Below are 24,296 nucleotides of genomic sequence, written 5' to 3'. Positions count from 1 at the left end.
ACCTGGGTGGCTTGGTCGCTTAAGCGTCCAACTTCGGCTCAGGTCATGATCTCACAGTCCGTGAGTTTGAGCCCCGCGTCGGGCTCTCTGCCGATAGCTCGGAGCCTGGAGCCTGCTTCAGATTCTGTGTCTCCCTCTCCCTCTCTCTGCCCTTCCCCCACCCACGCTCTGTCTCTCTCAAAGATGAATGTAAAAAAAAAGAAGAAGAAGAAGAAGAAGAAGAAGAAGAAGAAGAAGAAGAAGAAGAAGAAGAAGAAGAAGAAGAAGAAGACGACGACGACAACCCAGGGGCATCATTTCCAATAAGCACAAAAGAAATGTGCACAGAATAACCTAATTCTGGTACTTGGTCCGTGTGGAAGAGGGGAAAGAGAAAAGTTACACATTGTTTAACAAAACCCACAAATCCTATTTAGTTATTTATTTATTTTTAAAGATTTTTTTTTTTAAGTAATCTCTACACCAGATGTGGGGCTTGAACTTCACAGTCACACGCTCTACCGACTGAGCCAGCCAGGCGCCCCAAAAACACACCAGTTTCTCACAGGGCATTATGTGCAGAATGGTCGGTGGTCCTGACATGAAACAGTATGTACAGAGTCCACCTTGAGATGCATTTAAAGATGGATACAATTTTAGGAAACTGAGCAACTTGCTCCAAGCCTGAAAACATCAGAAAATAATCCCCGAAGACGTGAATGTACTTTGTCATGTGGTGAAGAGTAACATTTTTTTAATGTTTATTTTTGAGAGAGGGACAGAATGAGAGAGAGAGAGAGAAAGAGAGAGAGAGAGAGAACGTAAGCAGGGGTGGGGGCAGAGAGAGAGGCGGACAGAGGATCTGAAGCAAACTTTGTGCTGAGAGCAGTGAGCCCGATGTGGGGCTCGAACTCATGAACCGCGAGCGAGGTCATGACCTGAGCCGAAGTCGGATGCTCAAGTGACGGAAACCCAGGTGCCCCAAGACTAGTATTTTAAATCATGTGTGTCTAAACCTCCATTATGTAGTGTGGTTCAAGAGAACAAACGAGAGAGAGGGGAGACATGGTGCTGTGATGGCCAAGAGGGGCTGGCTGGGTTGGAATACTCCAGAAGTCACTCCCAGCTCAGACACTCTAGGACGTAGGTCAGTAGAGCTTACTCGTTTACATGCAGGAGATATTCTCCCTCATGACCTTGGAAGAACACAGAAGGGCACACTCAGTTCGTTGCTTCCCTGCACCTGAGCAGCATATATCATGAAGGGATAGAGGGGATCAAGTTCAGAGCCAGAAGGCCAAAGTTTGAGTTCTGCCTTGGCTGCTTCCACACTGTATGACCTTGAAAAAATAGCTGTACTGTGCCTCACTTCCCCATCTGTGAAATGAGGATACTGAGGCTATCTACCTCATAGAGTTATTGTGGGGATTTAGAGACTTAATATATTTATTATTCTTTTTTAAGAGAGAGAATGTGAGCAGGGGAGAGGGACAGAGGGAGAGGGAGGAAGTGAAGGAGGAAGAGGAAGAGAGAGAGAGAGAAAGAGAGAGAGAGAAAGAGAGAGAGAGAGAGAGAGGATCTCAAGCAGGCCCCCTGCTCAGTACATGGCCCGACATGGGGCTCAATCCCACAACCCTGAGACCCATGACCTGAGATGAAACCAAGAGTCGGACGCAACGGACCGAGCCACCGAGGCGGCCCATGAGTTAACATACTTAAGGGGCTCAGAACACTGTCTGGCACCCAGTAAAGGTAAGTGCTTGCTAATATTAAGCTTTTCCACCTGCAATTCTTCATCCTGAGTCGGAGCCATCTCAACATGGGGAAAAACAAAACCATAACAAAAAAACCGTATTTCTCTAAACTGAATTATGCAGTTTTATCAGGGAGCTCTGACACTGCCTGTGGTCACACAGCAGCCAGGCTCTCTCGTTTCAGATCCTGTCTGATCCAAAGAATCCAGCGTATGATCTGCAACATCGTTTATCACTTTACTCCTTGTATGTTTCAACGGTTTGCACAAGTTTTTTTATAAGAAGCTCTTGGCTGAGGGTCTTTGCATGGTGCCCAGAGTACGTTCATGTACACATTTGGCATCAAATTTCTAACAGCCCCCCCCCAATCCCACAGCAACCCGTGGGGCATGCTGGAGGCACACTTTTCATCTGGACTTTTCAACAGTTTTCCCTAGTTTTATTGCCGAACACAGAACACCTGTCTAGTTTATTTCTATAATGCAAATGCCCTTTTAAGAGAACGCAAATAATCTTGTAGTTATTAACAACAGCTACTTATTTTTTTAAAAAGGCGTTAGGTTCTTATTGGGACATTTTTATTCATTTAATGCAATGAAATGTGTCGACTAACAGTCCTTTGGGCAATGCCCATTTTACAGGCAAAAATATGAGGCACAAAGGGTTGGAGTCGTGCAGCTATAAAGGATGAAGCTGGGCTTGGAACTTAAGCAGTCCATTTCAGAATCCATCCTTGTAATCAGTCTTAAAAGTTCTCTGCTTCTCCTTAACACAGTATAAAAGTACGTGGAAAACAAGAGATGATTAAAAAGTGAGCTGCCATTTCTGATGAGGTAGTCTTGGCAGAGTTCAACCCTGTTTTTTGTTTTTGTTTTGTTTTGAATTTAATGTTTACTTATTTTGACACACACACACACACACACACACACACACACACACACACAAAGAATCCAAAGCAGGCTCCAGGCTCTGAGCTGTCAGCACAGGGCCTGACGTGGGGCTCGAACTCATGAACCCTGAGATCATGACCTGAGCTGAAGTCAGACGCTCAACCAACTGAGCCACGCAGGCGCCCCTTAACTTAAATTCAAGTTAGCTGACATACAGAATTGTCATGGCTTATGGAGTAGGACCCAGTCATTCGACTCTTACAAATGACACCCCAGCGCTCATCCCCAAAAGTGCCCTCCTTAATGCCCACCGCCCATTTAACCCATAAAAATATGGAACGCATCACGAATTTGCATGTCACCCTTGCACAGGGGCCACGCTAATCTTCTCTGTATCTTTCCACGTTTAGTTTGTGTGATGCCAAAGTGAGCACTCAACCCTGTCTTTGCTGATGAAATGGTAGGAAACCCATTTAGGAGACCAGAGGCATGAGACAGCCTGAGCTGAGACGTCAGTTCCCACTGCATCAACTATACCCTGAGACCTAACACCACTTCCCTTCTCCAGTGCAGCTGCCTCCGGCGGGCACCCAGGCGGCTGAGCTCATGGCCCATCAAGATTATGTTTCCTGTATCACATCAACGCTAAGGGAGGACACCTGTGATGCATCCTGCCTTGACACTGAAGATAAACCCCTCAGGTGGGTAGTGACTGGCTTCTTTCTTTTGACTACCATGCCCGAGTGAGTAGAACCCACTTTAAAAGCCAAGGCACTAAAACAAAAGGCTTGATTCAATCAAGAGGCACGTTGACTTGAGAAAACTGAGCTATGTCATACACGATGCAAAGAAACTTTAATGAACTCAGTTCCAGATGAAGTCCTTAAGCCATGATAGGGTCCCCGGACTTCAAGCATGACGGAAAGCAAGTGACACAGCACAATTATTTCACCAAAGATGATGCTAAAAGTATTTAATATCCAGCGTGGTAGGAACGAAACCCTATCAGAGCAGACACTGGCATTAAGCAGCCATCTGTTGGTAGCAGCACATACGAGCTGAACCTTCACTTTTGTCCATGACAGTAAAACATAGGTTTAGTACCCAGAGAGGACAAGAAACAGTCAAGGTCAAAGGAAGAAATCACTGGCTGTGATTTTGTTTTTAATAAGAGGTTTTCCTCAAGCAAGCCCTTCCCAGATAACATAGTTTCTCTGAGATTAGACTCCTCTTCTCTTCCTCCAGCTAAGCAGACATTTAGAGGGTGGCATCTAACCAGCTGTGTGTGGGAAGAAATAACATCAGCAAAAGGGGCCAATGCTCCTACGTGCACAGCAACCCTGGGGGATCTAAGGAAGCAGGATGGGAGTGTGGATTCCAGGAACTGTCCAAAAACACCCCCAGGGGACAAAAGCTCTCGTGAATTCGTGGGAGGCTGGATGGGGGGATGTAGAATGGAGAGAGAGCACGTCCACGGGACAGATGTGGGCAAGCTTCACTTATCAACCCCTCTCCCCATCGCCTTAGGACAATTCCTTGCCCTTTGCTGGCCATTGGGGTCAGTATGGAATGTCGGGAGAACAATAGACACCCCCAAGGGCAGGGAAGTGTCCAATATAGGTACCAACTGACTTTGACTTTGGGCTTTCAACCTTTCATACCTTCCTTACCCAAATCCTTAGGAGGCTGGTTAGTCAGAGTCTGGGGAGATGATCTCTGTTAAGTTACACTCCTCTCGGCGGTGGAAAGCCCTGGCCGGCATTCCCGCCATGTTGGCAGAAATGGAGTGAGCAGCGCTATGGCACCTGTGACTCTTGGACTGAGGCTCTCCTTCTCCCCACTCCTTAAACAGACTGGGTGACAAAGACTGAGCCTGCCTTTGATACTCCCCGCCACAGGACCTATCTGAGGAGCTGACGCTCCGAGGACAACACACGTTCATGGACCACTGAGGCAGGATTGTCAAACAGACCAAAAAGGCAAAGTAAGCATGGCAAACAGATCTAAGAATTAAAAGCCCACCGTGAATCCGAGCTTCCTATTTAGTGTCAAAACACAGGAGAGGATTGCAGATCCATTGCACAACCTGGAGAGCCACCACCCGGGAACAAGGCCACCAGACCCCACCTGTCTATGAAATCCTGAGCCCGGTCCCTTCCAGCCTCCTTCAAACTTTAACATCAGGTGCCAGAAATGAGTCATATGGTTAAATGAGCATAAGTGGGAAGAGATAATAAAATCAATCAGCACTATGCCACAAAGCACTACAGCGTTCTTCCCAAATGTGAGACAGTTGAAGATTTTTTTTTTCCATCTCTAAAAAACCATTTTCTGAAAACACAATTTGCCATCTATCCCACACACAGGCTTTTAGAAACGCATTCTGAAATGGATACAGATTCTGGGTAACCCAGCAACTTTGATCACCTGTCTCATTCAGAAAGGAATGTTCTGTTTCATTTGGACTTTACTTTGAGGGACTTCCCCCCCCCCCCCCACTTTTCACACTGCTGGTAAAATAGATTTAAAAAAAAGCCCTCCAAATCTAGATTCTCCGCTCTCTGTCCTCCTTTTCTTTCCAGCCATAACTTAATGCTTTGCTGGGAAAGGAAGTAGAAAGGCTGTATGTGGACGTTTCCAGCATCCTTCAAAAAGGAGTAATTTTTGACCAGGGACTTAGCTAACTATTAAATTAGTAACCTTTAACCGCTAATACATTATTTTAAACATTGAGTGAGTATCTTTGGAAATGTACACTCAGTTTCCCTGTCTTAAATGACCCATTAGCATCAAACATGATTTTACATATTGTAATGACCCAGATCATTATTAAAAACACCAGTCATTATAATGAGCTCTAGACGAAGCCACAGAAGTAAATGAATGAATAAGTTATGAAGGAGTGGTAGGGTCAATGGGTACCGACCCCAACAGCTATCACAAAAGGTTGTCTTTACACAGTCTGCAATATCGTGGTGATTCTGATTTAATGTTTCTTGTAAGAGTCAGGTGCACAATGTCCTGGCTATACCCATAGCTGGCTTTCTGCACAATTGAAAGATCTGAATCAACCAACGGCTGAAGTTGCCTTCTTCAAAGCTACCTCCTGGAAAACCTTCCCTTTCTGTGATATCATTAAGTGTTGCCTAAACAGTTGGTATCATTCCAAAAGGTTAGCTATGATTTCTGCATTGCCAACAGTGGAGAACAATATCCTGTGACCTCCTGCATTTTCTAACTCGATTGTTCATACCTAAGTACGTGTTTAGGGGGAGGACCCTGGCACACAAGATTCTGGGACAGATTATTCACAGGTTACACATTTTTCCCTTTGAGAAATGATGAGCTTATGCTCTCCAAGAAATAATTGTGACATCTTTGGAAGCTTTAAACGATTGTATTTCGGGACGCCTGGATGGCTCAGTCCATTAAGTATCTGACTCTTGATTTCGGCTCAGGTCATGATCCTGAGATAGAGCCCCATGTTGGGCTCTGCGCTGACAGCACGGAGCCCGCTTGGGATTCTCTCTCTCCTTCTCTCTGCGCCCCTCCTCCACTTGTGCTGACATGCTCGAGCTCGCTCTCTTTCAAAATAAATAAATAAATAAGGTTAAAAAAATAAACTATCATATTCCTAGGTACCACATGCTGTATGGTACGTGAGCATGAGGCTTAGGCAATTCAAGACCCCTGAAATATTCCTTCTTCTGCTGAAGCCCAGAGGGACCTCCCTTCATGGGACTTACTCAGAGTGGAGAACAATGGGCAGGAATCTCAAAGAAGACCACGTTCATCCCTGCAAAGCTATGTGTGGGATACACTGTACAAAAGTAAGACTCAGAGAAACTATGCAGCCCCCTGGCCGGCAGACCATTTCAGTCAACTATTCCTTGAAGTTCCCAAATAGCGTTCCAAGTGCTAAGAACATCCTAAGGAGAACCTGGCCTTCAGAAATACATCAACTCAATCAACTGGACTTGCTCGTGCAAAGCTTTTGTCTTTTCAATTAAATTTGGCCCAGAGACATAGTCACACATGAAGCCTGGGGAAAGGTCTACTTTATCTCTTGTTCTCTCAAGAAATTCATAGTGGCTGTTCTTACCGATGCTCCGATAGAGCCTTAGGCACTAGAGATACTAGTCAACTTTTGATGACGCACAATGTGTACAAAAGGTTGTGTCCACCGCTCTTTCTGAGACTTGCTAACATGTAAGGAGATAAATAGTGGTTGGCTGGGGAGCAGACACTGCCAGGGCCCTGATCAAACCCTCACGCTCTGCATTCAGTGAAATTCCAGCAGCCAAGTTCTGCATTTCTTTGCTTGAGGATTTGCTCCGATCACAGCGGCAGCTGGAAAAGCCACAGAATTAACACCCCCTGGGAGCAGCACTGCTCAGTGACAGAGAAAAGTTGGTTGTAAACATCTTGTCTCAGCCCTCAGGTGGGAGAACTGTAGGGCTCAGTTTCCCACAATTCCCCAAGGGAAAAGCTCCAGCTACACACGGTGGTAACTCGCTTGTCAACACACCCTCTCTGACCCCTTCTCTACCGAGTCTCACGGTGACTCCCTTCCCAAATAAACCTCCAGTCCTTTTCTCAAGGTTTGCGTCTGGTGGTACCAGACAAATGTACTTCATTAACACAACCTTTGGCTGGCCTTTTCAGATCTTCATCAGATTTCCATTTGAGTCTGTACCAATTTGACTTTTGTCCACTGGACTTTTTTTCCCCCTTTTTTGGAGAAAGAGAGAGAGGAGAGAGAGCATGCTCACACATGAGCTCTGGGGAGGCGGCGGGGCCAGAGTGGGAGAGAGAATCCTAAGCAGGCTCCACTCTCAACATGGAACCCAACACGGGGCTTGATCCCAGGACGCTGGGATCATGACCTGAGCCAAAATCAAAAGTTGGACCCTCAACCAACTGGGCCACCCAGGCACCCCTGTCCACTGACCTCTTCTAAAGGAAACCTAAAGTTCCTAGGGTTACCCCTCGCTCTGCTCTACTGTTCACATACAGACACAGAGACTAGCAGTGCTGAGGTGATCATGTTCAGCAGTCTCTGAGAGTAAGATGATGCATAAATGAGCACTCAGGAAACAGTTACGTACGAATGAAATAAATTTATCTTATGCATGTGTGTATACGGTATGATCTAATGATATGCATATCGTTACTGTTACTGTCTCTAAAAACTAAGCAACATTGTACCTTCTCTAAGAAGAAAAGTAGTTCATTAAAAGCATAAATGGAAGGACAATAGTGAAAAATATTTCAGAGATGTACAAACTAGGAGGCTACAAAGCATAGTGAACATGCTTCAAGTCTGACGTATGATTATGAGCTAGGGTTTCATCTCTGCTGTAACAATTAATTCTAGTATCTACAATCATTCATTTAAATGTTCTATGCCTCAATTTCCTTTCCCTTAATTTTTTTGATGTTTATTTTTGAAAGAGAGGGAGAGATAGAGGGAGAGAGCATTTTTATTTTTTTTTAATATTTATTCACTTTTGAGAGACAGAGAGAGAGAGAGCAAGTGGGGGAGGGGTAGAGAGAAAGGGAGACACAGAATGTGAAGCAGGCTCCAGGCTCTGAGCTGTCAGCAGAGACCCCAACACAGGGCTCGAAACCATGAACCGTGATCACGACCTGAGCCAAAGTCAGACGCTCAGCCGACTGAGCCACCCAGGCACCCCTCAATTTCCTTTCCTTTAAGGTGACATGTTAGGTTCAGCATTTTCCAAGGGTCCTTCCTACTCCTGACTTTCACTGTGTTTTCTGAGAGCATGGGGGCTTCTACGTGAAGTGGAAATGCCTGTGACCAACAGCTGGATTGGACAAAGACAACAGCAAATAGTGATTTGCATCCAGTGGGAATGTGCCTATAAACAACCATACAGAAGACTCCAGACACTGGGCTCTACTTAGCTCAGTTTAAAGGATGCTCCATTCTGTTCTTTCCTTGTCTCTCTCCTTTTTTGCTGAGCACTTTTTTTTCTGTGCGTGTGTGTGTGTGTGTGTGTGTGTGTGTGTGTGTTTTAAAAGCTTATTTATTTATTTTGTGAGACAGAGACAGAGACAGAGAGAGACAGAGACAGAGAGAGGGAGAATCCCAAGCAGGCTCCACACTGTGAGCGCAGAGCCTGACACAGGACTCAAACTCATGAACTGTGAGATCATGACCTGAGCCGAAATCAGGAGTTGGTCGCTCAACTGAATGAGCCACCCAGGGGCCCCTGTGTATGTGTGTGTGTGTGTGTGTTTCAAGTGAAGCAGTTGATTCACCCAACATTAATACTGTCCTGAAGGTTGCTGGGCTCTCTCTCTTTCCAGATCCTCCCCATGGCTAGAAAAAGGGGTCAGCATACCTTTATGTATCGACTGAAGATTGCCAACAATTCTGGACATGTTGACCCAAGAACCTATCCATTTATGCAATAATGCCATCACCTTTTTTTTTTCTTTTAGTATTTATTTATTTTTGAGATAGAGACAGAGCATGAGTGGGGGAGGGGCAGAGAGAGGGAGACGCAGAATCTGAAGCAGGCTCCAGGCTCTGAGCTGTCAGCACAGAACCCAATTCGGGGCTCGAACCTATCAACTGCGAGGTCATGACCTGAGCCAAAGTCAGATGCTCAACCGAGCCACCCAGGGGCCCCAAAAAATATGCCATCACCTTGTTAACCATCAATTGATCATACTCCTGAGAGTTATTCAGTTTTCTCCTTATTCAGGATATTCTGTCTTGGTCCACAGTCATGCCATTGGTGCTGTGATACCATGAAAGCTGTCATTTACAATTCTTGCACCTACTTTAGCTCAACAATCTCCTTCTTTATATCTGCCACCCAAGAATCCAGCAATGCCTTAAAACTCAAAGTCTGTGACTCAAATTTCTCCTCCTCCTAAACCTTCATCATTAAAACTTTACTCGGAGACTTAAAATTACCCCCTTTGACCACAACCAACTGTTCTCCTATTCATTCCATTCCGACAAACAAACCTATCCTTGAATGGGTCTTTCTCATGCAAGAGTCATGAAATTGTTTCTGTACTGACAGGTATGTTCTTAAGTGAATCCAAACATCCATTCATACATTCATTTCTTCGTTTGTTTAATAAAAACTGTCCAACATCCACTAGGTGCCAGATGGGATGGTAATCCCAAAGATGAATGAAATCGTGTCTATAGCTTCAAGGCGTTCATTGCTCGTGTAGGAGACTGAGAGAAAAAAAATAAGTAACATAAAGGGGCATCGGTGGTATAGAAGGGCAGCTGATAAAATACTGTGCAAAGAGAGGAAGAAGCAACCAATTTCATTCTGGGGTGTTGCTGATACAAACTGTGGTGTTGGATAAGTTCAGGAAGCCCTGGTTATCAGAGTTAAGTTTCTACAACACCAAAATAAGAATAACATACTTACTATGTTAGAGAGGGAGAAATCAGGTTGAGTGCTTATAACTATTTTATGATTATACAGACAGTTTATTAGTATCTACTGAAACATTAAAATTTTTTTTTAAGTTCATTTGAGAGAAAGAGAGAGAGAGAGAGAGAGAGATTAGGGAGGGGCAGAGAGAGAGGGAGACACAGAATCCGAAGCAGGCTCCAGGCTCCGAGCTGTCAGCACAGGGCCCGATGCGGGGCTTGAACTCATGAATGGTGAGATCGTGACCCGAGCCGAAGTCAAACACTCAACCGACTGAGCCACCCAGGCGCCCCTACTGGAACATTTTAAAATAAAATATTATGCTGTGTGATTTGGAAAACTAATTTTTTTTCCAAATCTGTCCAAATAATCCTTTAAACACAAGCCAAAAATAGAAGTTCCAAACCACTTTTTTGTTTGTTTGTTTGTTTGTACAGTACATTTGGAATGAATGATTTGAAAAAGTGAGAATTCTGGCTCTTTAGAAGCTTTCAGGGCTTCATTTTTTTTTTTTAATGTAAATGAACAAGATATCGTAAAATTGCTTTTCAGAAATAACTAAGAAAAATACCAACGACTGGACCACCTGGGTGTTTCAGCTGGTGAAGTGTCCGACTCTTGATTTCAGCTCAGGTCATGATCTGATGGTCACGAGATCAAGCCCCATGTTGGGTTCTGTGTGCTGACAGCAGAGAGCCTATTTGGGGATTCTCTTTTTCCCTCTCTCTCTGCCCCTCCCTGGCTGTTGCTGCTGACTCTCTCTTTCTCTCTCTCTCAAAATAAATAAACTTAAAAAAAAAAAAAACGATTTTGTCAATAAGTAAAAACTTCAACCTATTAAAAGGAAAACACTTACATTGCACCGACGCTCTGTTTTTATCTTCAATTTGCTTTTATGTCTTAAAGGACATAAAACAGGAGAAGATAGGAATGATATATCATGACAAGGAGATAATCGGAAAACATACCAGAAGAAGCTTCCAGTCTTTCCAATCGGCTGATCAACCAGTCCAGGGAGCCAGAAAATTGGGCACAGTTTTTACGATTTCCTCTAATTAGAGCCGCTGCAAAAGAAAAAGAGCAGACTTCACAGTTATGTGATTTTCCAGGTTAAAATGCAAGGGAAGTTGCTAGTGGCCCTGAAATGGTGGATCAAGAAGAAAATGCTTTGGCTTAAAACATAAATATATAGACACACCTACGTGGACAAAACTGAGATACTTTTTTGAAAGAATTGATATTTATTAATAGGGACTGAAACAAAACACAGCTCATTAGAAAGAATACATCTTGAAGAAAGTTACATTTCATATTGGGAGGAAATAATAAAGGATAATGGAAAAACCAGTGTCCTGGGAGTTGCCTCACCTGGGCTCTAATACTCTTTGCATTTAATTAGCCAGGAGATTAAATCATTTAATTTCCCTAGAGCTCAACATTCTCACCTCTACAATGAAGAAGTTAAGAGCACATCAGTTTTCCTGAAAACGGAGCACAAAATACTAGGAGATACACCCCGGTAACTGTAATAGGCACATAGACAGATACAATTAATTAAAATGTTACCTAGAAAAAAGGATGGGAGGGTAGATGACTAGTAAGTCTGAAACCTTCTGCTTTTCCCCTGTATCTCCACTTCTCCTTTAAAAAAGATTCACCACCGTGCACTTGAAGGATTCTGACATGCAGTCAAATCCCCTGTTCTGTGTTTAACCTACTGTTTCTGACACACCTTTGACAAAAGAAACCATCTTCTATGAAACTCCTACGCGACCTCGAGGATCTCCTTCAATCCAATGTACATAATCCATTTAAAACTTCCAATGATTCAAAATCATGCCATTCTTTCAAAGCAAATCTGGTGAATATTTTACGTTAATTCATGAGATTGTTCAGAAACTACAATTGTCTACAAAGGGTCAGTGAGATGGTGACAGAATAGGGCATTTAATGGGAAAAAGATGTCGCCATAAGAAAACAATCACTATTTATTTTTTTTTAATTTTTTTAACGTTTATTTATTTTTGAGACAGAGAGAGACAGAGCATGAATAGGGGAGGGGCAGAGAGAGAGAGGGAGACACAGAATCTGAAACAGGCTCCAGGGGCTTGAACTCACGGACTGTGAGATCATGACCTGAGCCGAAGTCGGACACTTAACCGACCGAGCCACCCAGATGCCCCAACAATCACTATTTAAACTCTGCTAGTGCCAGAAAGCAGTTTGAAGAACGCAAGTTTCAGAGCCCCTGTGGTGACAGAGCATAATTAATGTTAGACTTCTGTCACATAAACTAAACGTTGGTACCTGACCTCAGAGTAAGAAAAGAAACAGTGACAGCAAAGACAGGAAGGTCTATTCTTACAACTGTAGAAGAGCTCTGTGCACAGAGCCGCAGGACATTTGCACAAAGAGTAAACAATGATGTGCTTAATTACTTAGACTCCTCTCTCGCTCTGGGGCCAGAGGTCCAGCAAGAGCCAGCAATCAGCTACACACACACACACACACACACACACACACACATACACGTGACAAGTGCCAGGGACAAGTGTCAAGGATGAAGTGTCATAGAAGGATAAGGAGTCCAATGTGTTCGGCAGGATTTCTAATTTTAACCCATTAGAATATCTGTTCATGACTTACAACAGCCACTGAGGGAGGGTATAGGGTAAGGTTTCTGAATCTTTACAGAGTCTCATTTGTTTAAAATTTAACTCACTCTTTTAATTTTACCTCTGGTTTTTAAACCTGAAGATAGTAAATGTTTTCTTTAAAGGACAGATGTTAGAGATAAGGTGATTCTTGAAGAAGCTACAACGTAAAAATCAACCCTTTTAATAAACCATGAAACATCAAAGAAAATCATAGAGTAAGCCACACACAGAAAAAAACCTTCATTAAATTTGCTGCAAACACAGGGCACCTGCGTGGCTCAGTCGGTTAAGTGTCAGATGTGGGCTCAGGTCTGATCTCACGGTTCGTGAGTTTGAGCCCTGCATCAGGCTCTGCACTGGCGACGGTGGGGATTCTCTCTCTCCCTCTCTCTCCACCCTTGTCCTGCTCACACTCTCTCAAAGTAAATAAGTAAACTTAAAAAAATTTACTGCAAACAGAAATGGCATATCCCATGACATTGTAACTGACAGCCCACTGACAACAATGTAACAAAACTAGAAATTAGTAAGAAAAGTAGAAACAAAAATAAAACCCAGCCACTTAATAATTTAAACTCTCTCATTAATAATTTTTGAATCAGTAACAAATCAATGCCACAATTACAGAATATCTAGTAAATAGCAAAAACAGAAATGTTAACCTAATAAAATCAGTGGTCTATGGTCAAAACTGTACTCAAAAATTAACCACTTCCACTGCTAAGCAACAGGGTGAAACGTGTTAATTAAACAGCCTTTCAAAATGTAAGAGAGAACATCAAAAAATATAAGTAAAATAGGAAAAAGAAATAAACAGCCAAAAAGAACTACATTAGAAATAGAAAATGTGATCTATGTAATAAATTAAAATGGTAAAATTAATCCACAAAGTCAAGATTTTTTTTTAATGATTATTTATTTTTGAGAGAGACAGAGTGTGAGCAGGGGAGAGGCAGAGAGAGAGGGAGACACAGAATCCAAAGCAGGCTCCAGGCTCTGAGCTGTCAGCACAGAGCCTGATGCAGGGCTCGAACTCATGAACCGTGAGATCAGGACCTGAGCCAAAGTCAGCCTCCCTAATTATTTTATAAAGACAGTATAACTTTGATATCAAGACCCAAGAAAGAAAGTATGCATATAAGAAAACTAGAGGGAACTCTTAATTACGAATACAAATCCAAATATCTTCTATAAGGATAGTATTTACAAATCATATTCAGCAATGCATTAGCAACATTAACTCAAGTAGGGGTTCATTCCTCCAATGAGACAGAAATGTGTTAGGATGTCTGTTGATAAGTCCAAGACGAAATGTGATGATCTCAATAGACTCTGAAAAAATATATATATTTCTAATGAAAACAATTAAACTCCATAAAATCGAGTGCCTCCTGAACGTTATCAGTGTGTGGGTAGATGCGTGTGTGCAGGTATGTAACATGGCTTACAGATAAACGGAGGGTGTAAAATCTTACAGTTCAGCAAGTTAGTTAAGAAGAAATCAGTTAAGTGAGTTTCCAAAGTAATTGAAAGCTGTGCTGAGAATTATAGGAAAGTTCATCATGATACAGTTTATAAGAGCAAAATACTGGAAACAGTCTGAGGGTGCACTACCCTACCCTTCAGTAGGGTAGTATATGTCCACTAAAACCTGGTGAAGGGTTATAGCTACTGCCAAGAAGAGATGCCCCCAATACAGAAGACAGGTGCAAACAAATGCTATAGAATATTGGTTGTATGATCTCATTTTTGTGAAGTGCGTATATTCAATGTATATGTATACATGTATATGTACAAGTATATGCAAAGCATGGAAAAATGGTGTTTTTTTTCAGAATATTTCTTGGAAAATGAGAGCTGCTTCTTTGAGAACTATATCCTGATAAGTTCCTGAGACAGAAAACAGAGACCTTAAGGAACACTGATAAAGGTAGGACTGCTATCCTGCATCCAAAGGGGACATTTTCGGGGCGCCTGGGTGGCTCAGTCGGTTAGGCGGCCGACTTCGGCTCAGGTCATGATCTCACCGTCCGTGGGTTCAAGCCCCGCGTCGGGCTCTGTGCTGACAGCTCAGAGCCTGGAGCCTGTTTCGGATTCTGTGTCTCCCTCTCTCTGACGCTCCCCAGTTCATGCTCTGTCTCTCTCTGTCTCAAAAATAAATAAATGTTAAAAAAAAAAAGAAAAAAACCCAAAGGGACATCTTCTTATTTTAAAACAGGAAGGAAGATGAATGGAGCCAGGAGGAAAAAAGGATTATGTTCCGTGACGTTTTCCTTCACAAGGACTCCCTCTGGAGTCACAACAACTTCCATCCCAAAACAATCACAAACGGTCAATACGAATGGCAGTTTGCATGCACCTGTGAAGAGGTGAAGTTCAGCACGCCAAGGTACTACATAACCCTGGAGAGACAACAGATGATAATGAAGAAGCATGAAATGGAAAACAATGTATCCAAATAATCCCCCAAAACGTAGAGACATCAAACCGAAGCCTTGAGCTTGTCTCAATCCCTAAAATTGGAATTTGGACTGAGCTACCTAAGCCTTCAGGAGCAGAGGGCCACAACTGATGTCACAGTGATGCGGGATGTGCATGGGTGTGAACACATCATGCAATTATTGTATGTGTGTGCATGTGGGTGTGTGAAGTGTTTTATATGTGTATAATGTTATAGAGATTCACAGAAGTGTTTTTATTTATCTTTAATTTTTTTGATGTTTTTATTTATTTTTGAGACAGAGCGAAAGCACGAGTTGGGGAGGGGCAGAAAGAGAGGGAGAGAGACACCAAAGTGGGCTTAGTGCTGCCAGCAGAGAGCCTGATGCAGGGCTCAAACTCACACACCGTGAGATCATGACCCGAGCCGAAGTCTGATGCTTAGCCAACTGAGCTCCTAAGTTTTTTTAATTTTAGAGAAAAAGAAAGACAGAAAGAGAGAGAGAGAGAGACAGCAAGAGCAAACATGAATGGGGGAGAGGTCGAGGGAGAAAGAGAGAGAGAATCCAAAGCAGGCTCCATGCCCAACGCAGGACTCGATCTCACGACCGTGAGGTCATGACCTGAGCTGAAATCAAGAGTCGAACGCTCAACCGACTGAGCCACCCAGGTGCCCCAAGAAATATTTTGAAAAGGTTATATGCTAAAATGGGTGGTTATGTTTTAAACGTAGTTTCTACCTTTTTTTCTTTTATCACATTTTTTCATGTTGAATAACTAACTAAACCTCTCAACTTTTATCCAACCAGAATATGAAACGCAATATTGGCCATCCACCGAAAAATTATTAATGTCCAAGAGACTCCATTCTGCATCTCTTACTCGTTTTGTAACATCGCTGTGTCCCCATGCTTTAGTGTCTTTAAACTCTGAGACTCAACTTCTCAAAATACTTGGAGAATCAGAAAACTACAGGCAGGTTAAGATGCAAAGATCTTCCAAGAGTACTCTCCCTTTTAAAATTTACTGAACAAATAGTGATTACCTACTTTGCATCTGGCACTGTTCTGGGAGTAAGAGATATAGCAGGAAATCAAATGAGGTTCTCTTTTGGAGCTTACATGCAAAGTATGGAAATACCAAGCGAACGGTTATAACATAGGCAAATGAGGGACCAAAGAACTAGAATCCACAAAGATTTTTAAAATTTTCAGATTAACAAGTGGTTGCTCCTAAATCCTGAAAAGCCTAAAAAACAAATACACAAACACACAAAAACTCGAGAATGCCGTTGACAAATCTCAGAGTGCTGTGCCACAGAAACTTCTCGGAGAGCTTGAGGAGGCATCCCTGCCATTGGGGGACTGTGCGAACTCAGGTTTGAGGACCGCCTGCCCAGGAAGTGGACGGGGTGGGAGAGGCACCGACCCAGTGTTTTGTGTGGATGGGTCTCGATGACTGTGTTGGGCCAAGAACGCACGAGCACTTCTCATGGATCCTGGGGGAAGAGCATCTCTGTGGACTCATTCTGAGTCTACTCAGTACAGCCATCAGGAGCAGCAGGAAGACTTCAGGAGAAAGAGGCTGGAGGCAGGCTACTAGACACGCATGGCTGAGCAAGGAGCCACAAACAGCCACCTGAGAACAGACTTGCAGCTGTCCTGTCCCGTGAGCAGGGCCTTGGCTAAAGGCATCTGACATGCCCCCCAGAGAAAGGCAGCTCCCACCCCCTGCCAGCTGTTCCACTCCCCCCCACCAAGGAGGACAGCTTTAACCTTCTGGCCAGAGCCAGAGATCGGGCAGCCACACAACCAAGAAAAACTAGGCTATGTTCTCTCTTCCCTCTCCACCCTCATCAGGAGGCAGCCGAACAGCTGGCTGGTGGAGGACACGGTGAGGGGAGACAGCCGTGTGTTCCTGCTGGCACAGCTCATACTGGGGCCAATGCCTCACAGGCAATTTCAGTTCCAGAGTCCACGCTCGGGGCCAGTCGACGCTGCTCCCCACCAGTCTCTTTCTGCCTGAACCCCTGCTCTAGAAGAGATTAGGAGGAGGGGTCTCGGTCAACATCAACAGATTAAGAAAGTATCTCGGGGTGCCTGAGAGGCTCAGTCAGCTAAGCTCTGAACAAAAGCTGGTAACTTCTGCCTCCTTAAACGGGCTGCAGCCTATCCTATTTGTTTCATACTTTGAACCTTCATTAAATGAGTATTCATTGGGAGGGTTTGCCAAAGAGCCATTTCTCAAACATCTTTAGAAAATCATCCTGGCTTGCAAGCCTCCTACAGATTAATTGTGTGGATTTCAGAAAAGACATATGAAAGCCAGCCATGGCAATGCTTTCAAACTATAAATATTGGTGTCTCCGGAACACTCCACTCCCTCCAGGAGGCGGGCTCATCAGTCTGCCTCTGTCGTTCTCCACCTACAACGCATATTAAATAGATCTGTGTCAAATTTTAAATTGTTATAGATTATCATTCCCACCTGCTCTCTCCATGCTAAATAAACCTGCTGAAGAAAAAGAAGGTGGCTTATTTCACACCAAAGTCTACGACGGGATCTACTGTCTACCGAGCTGGAAGCATGGGAAGGAAGCTTAACAGACTTGGAGTTAATGATACTTGGGCCACACTTCCTGATACCTGGGTAAAGAAGGACAGTGAGGGGCACCTGGGTGGCTCAGTCAGTCTGACTCTTGGTTTCGGCTCAGGTCAAGATCTCAGGGTTCGTGAGTTCAAACCCTGCATTGGGATCTATGCTGACAGTACAGAGCCTGCTTGGTCTCCCCCTCTGTCTCCCTCTGCCCACCCAGCCTCTGTTTGCTCGCTCGCTCACTCTCTCTCTCTCTCAAAATAAATAAATGAACTTAAAAAAAATAGAACACTGAGATGTAAATATCTTATCACCTCCAGATATTGCTACAGATCTGAGGCTTTCACAGCCACACTGAAGTATCTGCTCACGTATAGACGGCTACTTATCTTCTGATTACACTGACTTCAGTGAAAATTACTGGCGGCAGATGGTTCTTAAGTCAACATGAGATTATATATTTTTTTCTAATCATGGAATCAGTGTTCCTGACAACAAAAACAGAAAATCAAGAGTAGTCAAAGGAACAGTTAAACCACAAAATCTCTCACCGCTCTGTGTACCCCGAACACCCACCAGAGAACCTACCATGTGTATATATATATTTTTTTAATCTTTTTTCAACGTTTTTTATTTATTTTTGGGACAGAGAGAGACAGAGCATGAACGGGGGAGGGGCAGAGAGAGAGGGAGACACAGAATCGGAAACAGGCTCCAGGCTCCGAGCCATCAGCCCAGAGCCTGACGCGGGGCTCGAACTCACGGACCGCGAGATCGTGACCTGGCTGAAGTCGGACGCTTAACCGACTGCGCCACTCAGGCGCCCCCCTACCATGTGTATATTGAACAAGAGCCTCTTGGGCGCCTGGGTGGCTCAGTCGGTTGGGCATCCGACTTCGACTCAGGTCATGATTTCGCGGTTCGTGAGTTTGAGCCCCATGTTGGGCTCTGTGCTGACAGCTCAGAGCCTGGAGCCTGCTTCGGATTCTGTGTCTCCCTCTCTCTCTCTCTGCTCCTCCCACGCTTGTGCTCTGTCTCCCTCTCTCTCTTAAAAATAAATAAACATTAAAAAAGAAAGAGAGTCTCTGGGTGCCTGGGTGGCTCAGTTGGTTAAGCGTCCAACTTCAGCTCAGGTCATGATCTCATGGTTTATGGGTTCAAGCCCCGCATCGGGCTCTGTGCTGACAGCTCGGAGCCTGGAGCCTCCTTCTGAGTCTGTGTCGTCCTCTCTCTGCCCCTCTCTGCCCCTCCCCCACTCACGTTCTATCTCTCAAAAATAAATAAACATTAAAAAAAAGAGAGAGAGCCTCTTTAGATGCATGCACTAACATAAATAGTCTATTTCTTCACTCGACTGGAATTAATTTACTAGCTTTCCCTTTCATCCTCAATTGTGTAGCACGGTGCCATTTGCATTAACGACTCTTTTCAGTTATAAAAGTAATGTGTGTAAATAGAACAAATATCCAATGGGAAAGTAGAAGTCCTGTCTCCTGAGAAGCAGCCACCTAGCCCTTCTCTGTGCATCCTTCCTTAAGTGTCCAGTGTGTACAAGAATGTATCTTTCTCTACATATTTCTAATGCAAGGCAGTTGGAATCTTAATGTTAATACAGTAATCTTATTCTTAATACAGCAAGCATCCTGCTTTTTTTCGCTCAATACCATATCCTAGATGGCCATGCTAAAAAAGAACAGCCATCTGGCGTGTTTTATACAGTTTTCCTGATGATACGTTTATCTCAATTTTCAATGATAACACAGTACTACACTATTACTTATGGAACCAATCCCCTGTTGATAGAAAAATTGCTCTCAATTTTATGCAATTTATAAACAATTTTGCAGTGGACCTCCTTTCCACACTTGTACAAATATATCTCTAGAATGCATTTCTTAAAGTAGAATTTCTAGAGTAAAAGGAAATACATTTAAAGTTTTATGTATACTGCCAACCAGAGTTTGTTTGGTTTTTTAAATTCCATCAATTTGCACCCCCACCAGAAAGAAACACACTACCCAACATTTCCCCCAACAACGAGTATTATCAAATCGTTTATCTGTGCTCATCTCCTAAGTGAAAAATGATCTTTATCATTTTCATTTGCAGTTATTTGTCATGTTGAATATCTTTTATTATTTTATTTATTGCTCTGGCAACTACCTGTCCCCATCTTTTGTCTGTTTTTCTATTATTGTCTGTTTCTATTGTATTGTCTGTTTTTCTATTTGTCTGTCCTTTCCTTATGGATTTATGAAAGCTCTACATATGATAGAAACCGGGCCTTTGTCTTTCACACAGGTGGCATATTTTATAAAATCCCCACCTGTTTTTTTTTTCTATTTTGTAATGATATCATTCACCATAAACATTTTGATTTTTGCGTAGTCAAATTTATCAGTCTTTTATTGATCGCTTTCTGATAGGATTTAACAACAACATGTATTGGGATGGTCAAGGCAGCAAAGTCTGTAGCTGCACAGCACTATGGCTAGGCTAGCTTTATTATTCACTCTGTCTCTTACTCAACCATTAACTCCATGAGAGCAGGGATTGGATCCTGGTCATAGCTGTCCCTCACTGCCCAGATTAGGGCATCTCCCATAACAGGTATTCAATTAATCTTTCTGAACGGATGAGAATCTTATTCAAATGCAGGCCCATTGGACTCAAAGTCCACGTTTTCCCAACACAACACAGTCTCTATTACAGAGGATGCCTCTTCAGAAGACTGTAAAAGGAAAGAGATTCAAAACACTTGGGAAAAACAAATGGAAAAAGAAGCTTCCCTGGAGAGAGAGATTAAAAAAGAGAGAGAGAGAGAGGGGTGCCTGGGTGGCTCAGTCAGTTGAGCATCTGACTTTGGCTCAGGTCATGATCTCACAGTCTGTGAGTTTGAGCCCCACGTCGGGCTCTGTGCTGACAGCTCGAGGCCTGGAGCCTGGAGCCTGCTTCGGATTCTGTGTCTCCCTCTCTCTCTGCCCCTCCACTGCTCATGCCCTGTCTCTGTGTCTCTCAAAAATAAATAAACATTAAAAAAAAAAAAAAAGAACATGTGTGTGTGTGTGTGTGTGTGTGTGTGTGTGTGTGTGTGTATTTGGAAAGTATATTCGGAACTTATATCTCTTGTTGCATGAAAAAATTAGTTTAAAAGCCACAAAAGCATGCACATGTCTGAAATCAGTGTGTATTACCTTATGACATACACGATTACTATACTGTTAACTTCCTTTAAGATGTGAGTTTTAGAGAATTCTAATTACATCAATTTTAAGTAATAGCTCCCTCAATCATTTCTTAATCAAATGGGATGTAAATAATTAAGGAAACATACATACATTTAAGAAACGTATACTTTATGTCTCCATATTAATCTATAACATAGATAATATTTACTGCCTATCAAACCTCTGATATAAATAAACTAAGTCTAACATTCTGAAAGTATAGAAGTGGATAAAAGGCAAGCATTGGAAGGACCGAATGCTCAGGGAGCAGGAACAAAGTGAGTGAGGCCTCAGGTGAGAAGGCAGACACCCCAGCCATGGGGCTCCAAAGACTGGAATGGGAAAGGTGAATACCAAGTATCTGAAAGTCAATGGCAATTCTTGAAGGAAATGTGCAAGGATTCCCTGATGCCTCCCATGGAGATTGGTAGAGAGAAATCATACAGCATCCAGCTATGAGCATGATCGCAAGTATTTACTGAATATCACCTATGCACCAGATGTGGAAGATACAGACGTAAGAGCTGGGCATGACTGTATTCAGAGAACGGGTAGAAAAATGGAATAGGAAATTATTTTCGGCCTGGAGGAAACTATGAAGAACACTTTATTTCCTCCATTTTCTGATGAGGAAATCAAGGGCCACTGTGTATCTACCATAAGCACCCTGCTGTATCTTCTGCGTCTTCTGTATTTTCAAAATCCAGAACTTGCCTTGTTAGAGCCAATCGTTGCAAGTGAAGTTTCTTTTCTAAGGCATAGTTAAAAGGCAAAAACAAGAACAGAAACAAGTTGAAGAAGAAAGTTTTACTACATTGATGACACAGAGGATGGTGATAAATGTATCCTAAAGAAAAGAAAAAAAAACAGGACTAATGAGAAGAGGGAGAGCTGAGCCTTTGCACACATTACAACAGGTAAGCCATCCAACAATCTTATGAGGGGAATTAGTATTGCCATTTTACAGATAATATTTATAATAACAATAGGCGTCACTCACTATGTGCCTGGTATTCCTCCGAGTACTTTACATCAACTCATGGAATTGCACAACGACCCTAAAAAGGAGGCACTCTAGAGTGGGCATTGAAGATGAAGAAACCGAGCTCGGCTTTAGTAATCTGTCCAAGGTCATGTAAGTGGTAGAGCTATAATTCTGAGACTCTTCTGGGCTAAAAGAAGGGTCATTTCCTCAGAGGCTGTTGCCTATGGATTAAAGATTAGAGCTTTGGTTTTTCAAGAAAAAGACATGATGGTGACAGAATAACGGGTTCAGTGATGTGTAATGAACCAACTTGATGGCCACATCTAATCTGTTACAGGGAAACCTACGCCCCGTGGGAATCTCTAATACATTTATTAAATAATTCAAACAACTATTTATTGAGCGCCAACCCCATTTGCACACGGTGCTAGGTGGTGGACAAAAGCACTCAGATGAGAATTCAGTCCATAAAACCTTTTGGATGAGTGAAGCGTACACGTTAACATTTGAGCTGGACACTTCAACTCCTTCCCAGAATTCTCTGCGATGCTCACTTCCGTATGGCAGCCGGGCAGTCCATGGGCTTGGCCCCAGTTTCTGACGTGAGCAGTCCCCGTGAAATGCTGGTGAAATTCCTTATTTCCCTTGCAGGAAGAGCTACAGACGTGTCTACTGAGATGAAAGGGGTGATTTGCAAGGGGTTAAGAAACGGCATGCTCTTTCCTAAGAGACAGTTTCCAACAGCGGCCCTCTTTCACTTGTTCCACGTCAGAGACACTTGTGCAGCACTGTGAGAGGACAGTAGGCGGCTGAGGCCACACGAGGGCAGCCAGCACTGGGGGGAGCAGACCCTGCTGCGGAAGGCACAACACACATAAAGAAACTGGTTCCGGAAGCAATGATAAAGCCACTGAGTCACACCCACTGGTAGACTTCCAGCTCTGGGAGCTAATGAACGACCTCTGCTGTGTGCACCAGAGGCTGTAATCCACATGTGGACACATCCTAAGAGATGCATCATTCCACCTACAACAACTGCTTCTCTCCCCTTCCTCTCTGAGTAGGTAAGTCACGTAAAAGTCAGATCTTCAGCCATGTTCCCGTGAAAAATCGAGTCAGGGGCGCCTGGGTGGCACAGTCGGTTAAGCATCCGATTTTGACTCACGTCATGATCTCATAGTTCGTGGGTTCAAGCCCCGCATCGGGCTCTGTGCTGACAGCTCAGAGCCTGGAGCCTGCTTCAGATTCTGTGTCTCCCCCTCTCTCTGCCCCGGCCCTGCTCTCCTTTGACTCTCTCTCTCTCTCAATAATAAATAACCATTAAAAATTTTTTTAACAAATTTAAAAAAATTAAGTCATAAAACCACTTCTGATGAAGAGTGTGCTCCCACCCAGCATTTTGTAGGGTTTATTACTACTCCTTCAGTAGGTTCTAAAAGAATCCAATTTAATCCCCAACGAACTCTGTCAAGTAAAAGGAAGATAGGCTTGAGGGATATGTGGCCCAAAAGGATAAAACTGAAATATTGACTTTGCCGGATGAGACTTTTTCTATGATTTTAGAAAAATGCATTATAGGGGCGCCTGGGTGGCTCAGTCGGTTAAGCGTCCGACTTCAGCTCAGGTCACGATCTCACGGTCCGTGAGTTCGAGCCCCGCGTCGGGCTCTGGGCTGCCGGCTCGGAGCCTGGAGCCTGCTTCCGATTCTGTGTCTCCCTCTCTCTCTGCCCCTCCCCCATTCATGCTTTGTCTCTCTCTGTCTCAAAAATAAATAAACGTTAAAAAAAAAAATTATTAAAAAAATAAAAAAAAAAATAAAGCTCAATGCGATAAATTATGACAGAATGAATACACCTATTTCTATATTCAGTCAAAGAAAGTACAATCTTTGGGATATTTAGACTAATAACATTATACAAATAAAAGTATTTCCACAGTCCATCTTTTCACGGATGTTTGTAGCAAGCAGCCTTGGAAGAGAGAGATGGTGTCTCCACCCAAAGCAAAAGGGCAGGCAAGCGTATTTCCAACATGACTGACTGGGAGTCACAATCCCTTACCGGTAACTCAATGCACTGCATGTCAAATGTCCCCTTCATATTATCCTGTGAGAAGTGGGGTTTGGGGAACTGGCCCCCCAGATGCTGATATCTTGGCTTCGTCCATTGCTTTGAGAAACAAACTATCCCTCTTTATCCTAATTTGAGGCCAGCTCAGTAGCTTCCAAGTTCATAGTTCATGACAACAGACATGGAGAAGCTATTGGAATAGCCCAGACCAAAACCAATAAGGACGTATGTTTGCATACAGTCGACAGGAATGCTCCTAAACCACAAGTGT

At 43.4% G+C, this 24,296-nt stretch overlaps 1 protein-coding gene and 1 non-coding gene across 5 annotated transcripts in view; both read right to left on the bottom strand.

Moving 5' to 3' along the window:
* RYR2 (ryanodine receptor 2) overlaps nt 1–24,296 on the bottom strand; it is a 768,107-nt gene that overhangs the window by 352,074 nt on the left and 391,737 nt on the right. For 3 of the 4 annotated variants that reach the window (XM_058696266.1, XM_058696262.1, XM_058696264.1), the window contains exon 17: nt 11,022–11,117. The exons of the other annotated variant lie outside the window; for it this stretch is intronic. In XM_058696266.1, coding sequence (XP_058552249.1) covers nt 11,022–11,117 — 96 coding nt within the window. The remainder of the gene's footprint in view (nt 1–11,021; nt 11,118–24,296) is intronic. 4 annotated transcript variants of the gene reach the window in all.
* Nucleotides 2,951–3,057, bottom strand: LOC131494221 (U6 spliceosomal RNA). Its single transcript, XR_009253266.1, has one exon. It is a non-coding gene; the product is annotated as a U6 spliceosomal RNA (small nuclear RNA).

The sequence above is a fragment of the Neofelis nebulosa genome, chromosome 13, assembly GCF_028018385.1.
Source record: "Neofelis nebulosa isolate mNeoNeb1 chromosome 13, mNeoNeb1.pri, whole genome shotgun sequence".
NCBI classification, from domain to species: Eukaryota; Metazoa; Chordata; class Mammalia; order Carnivora; family Felidae; genus Neofelis; species Neofelis nebulosa.
The sequence above is the reverse complement of the archived record's forward strand: the minus strand, read 5'-3'. Positions and strand labels throughout refer to the sequence as shown.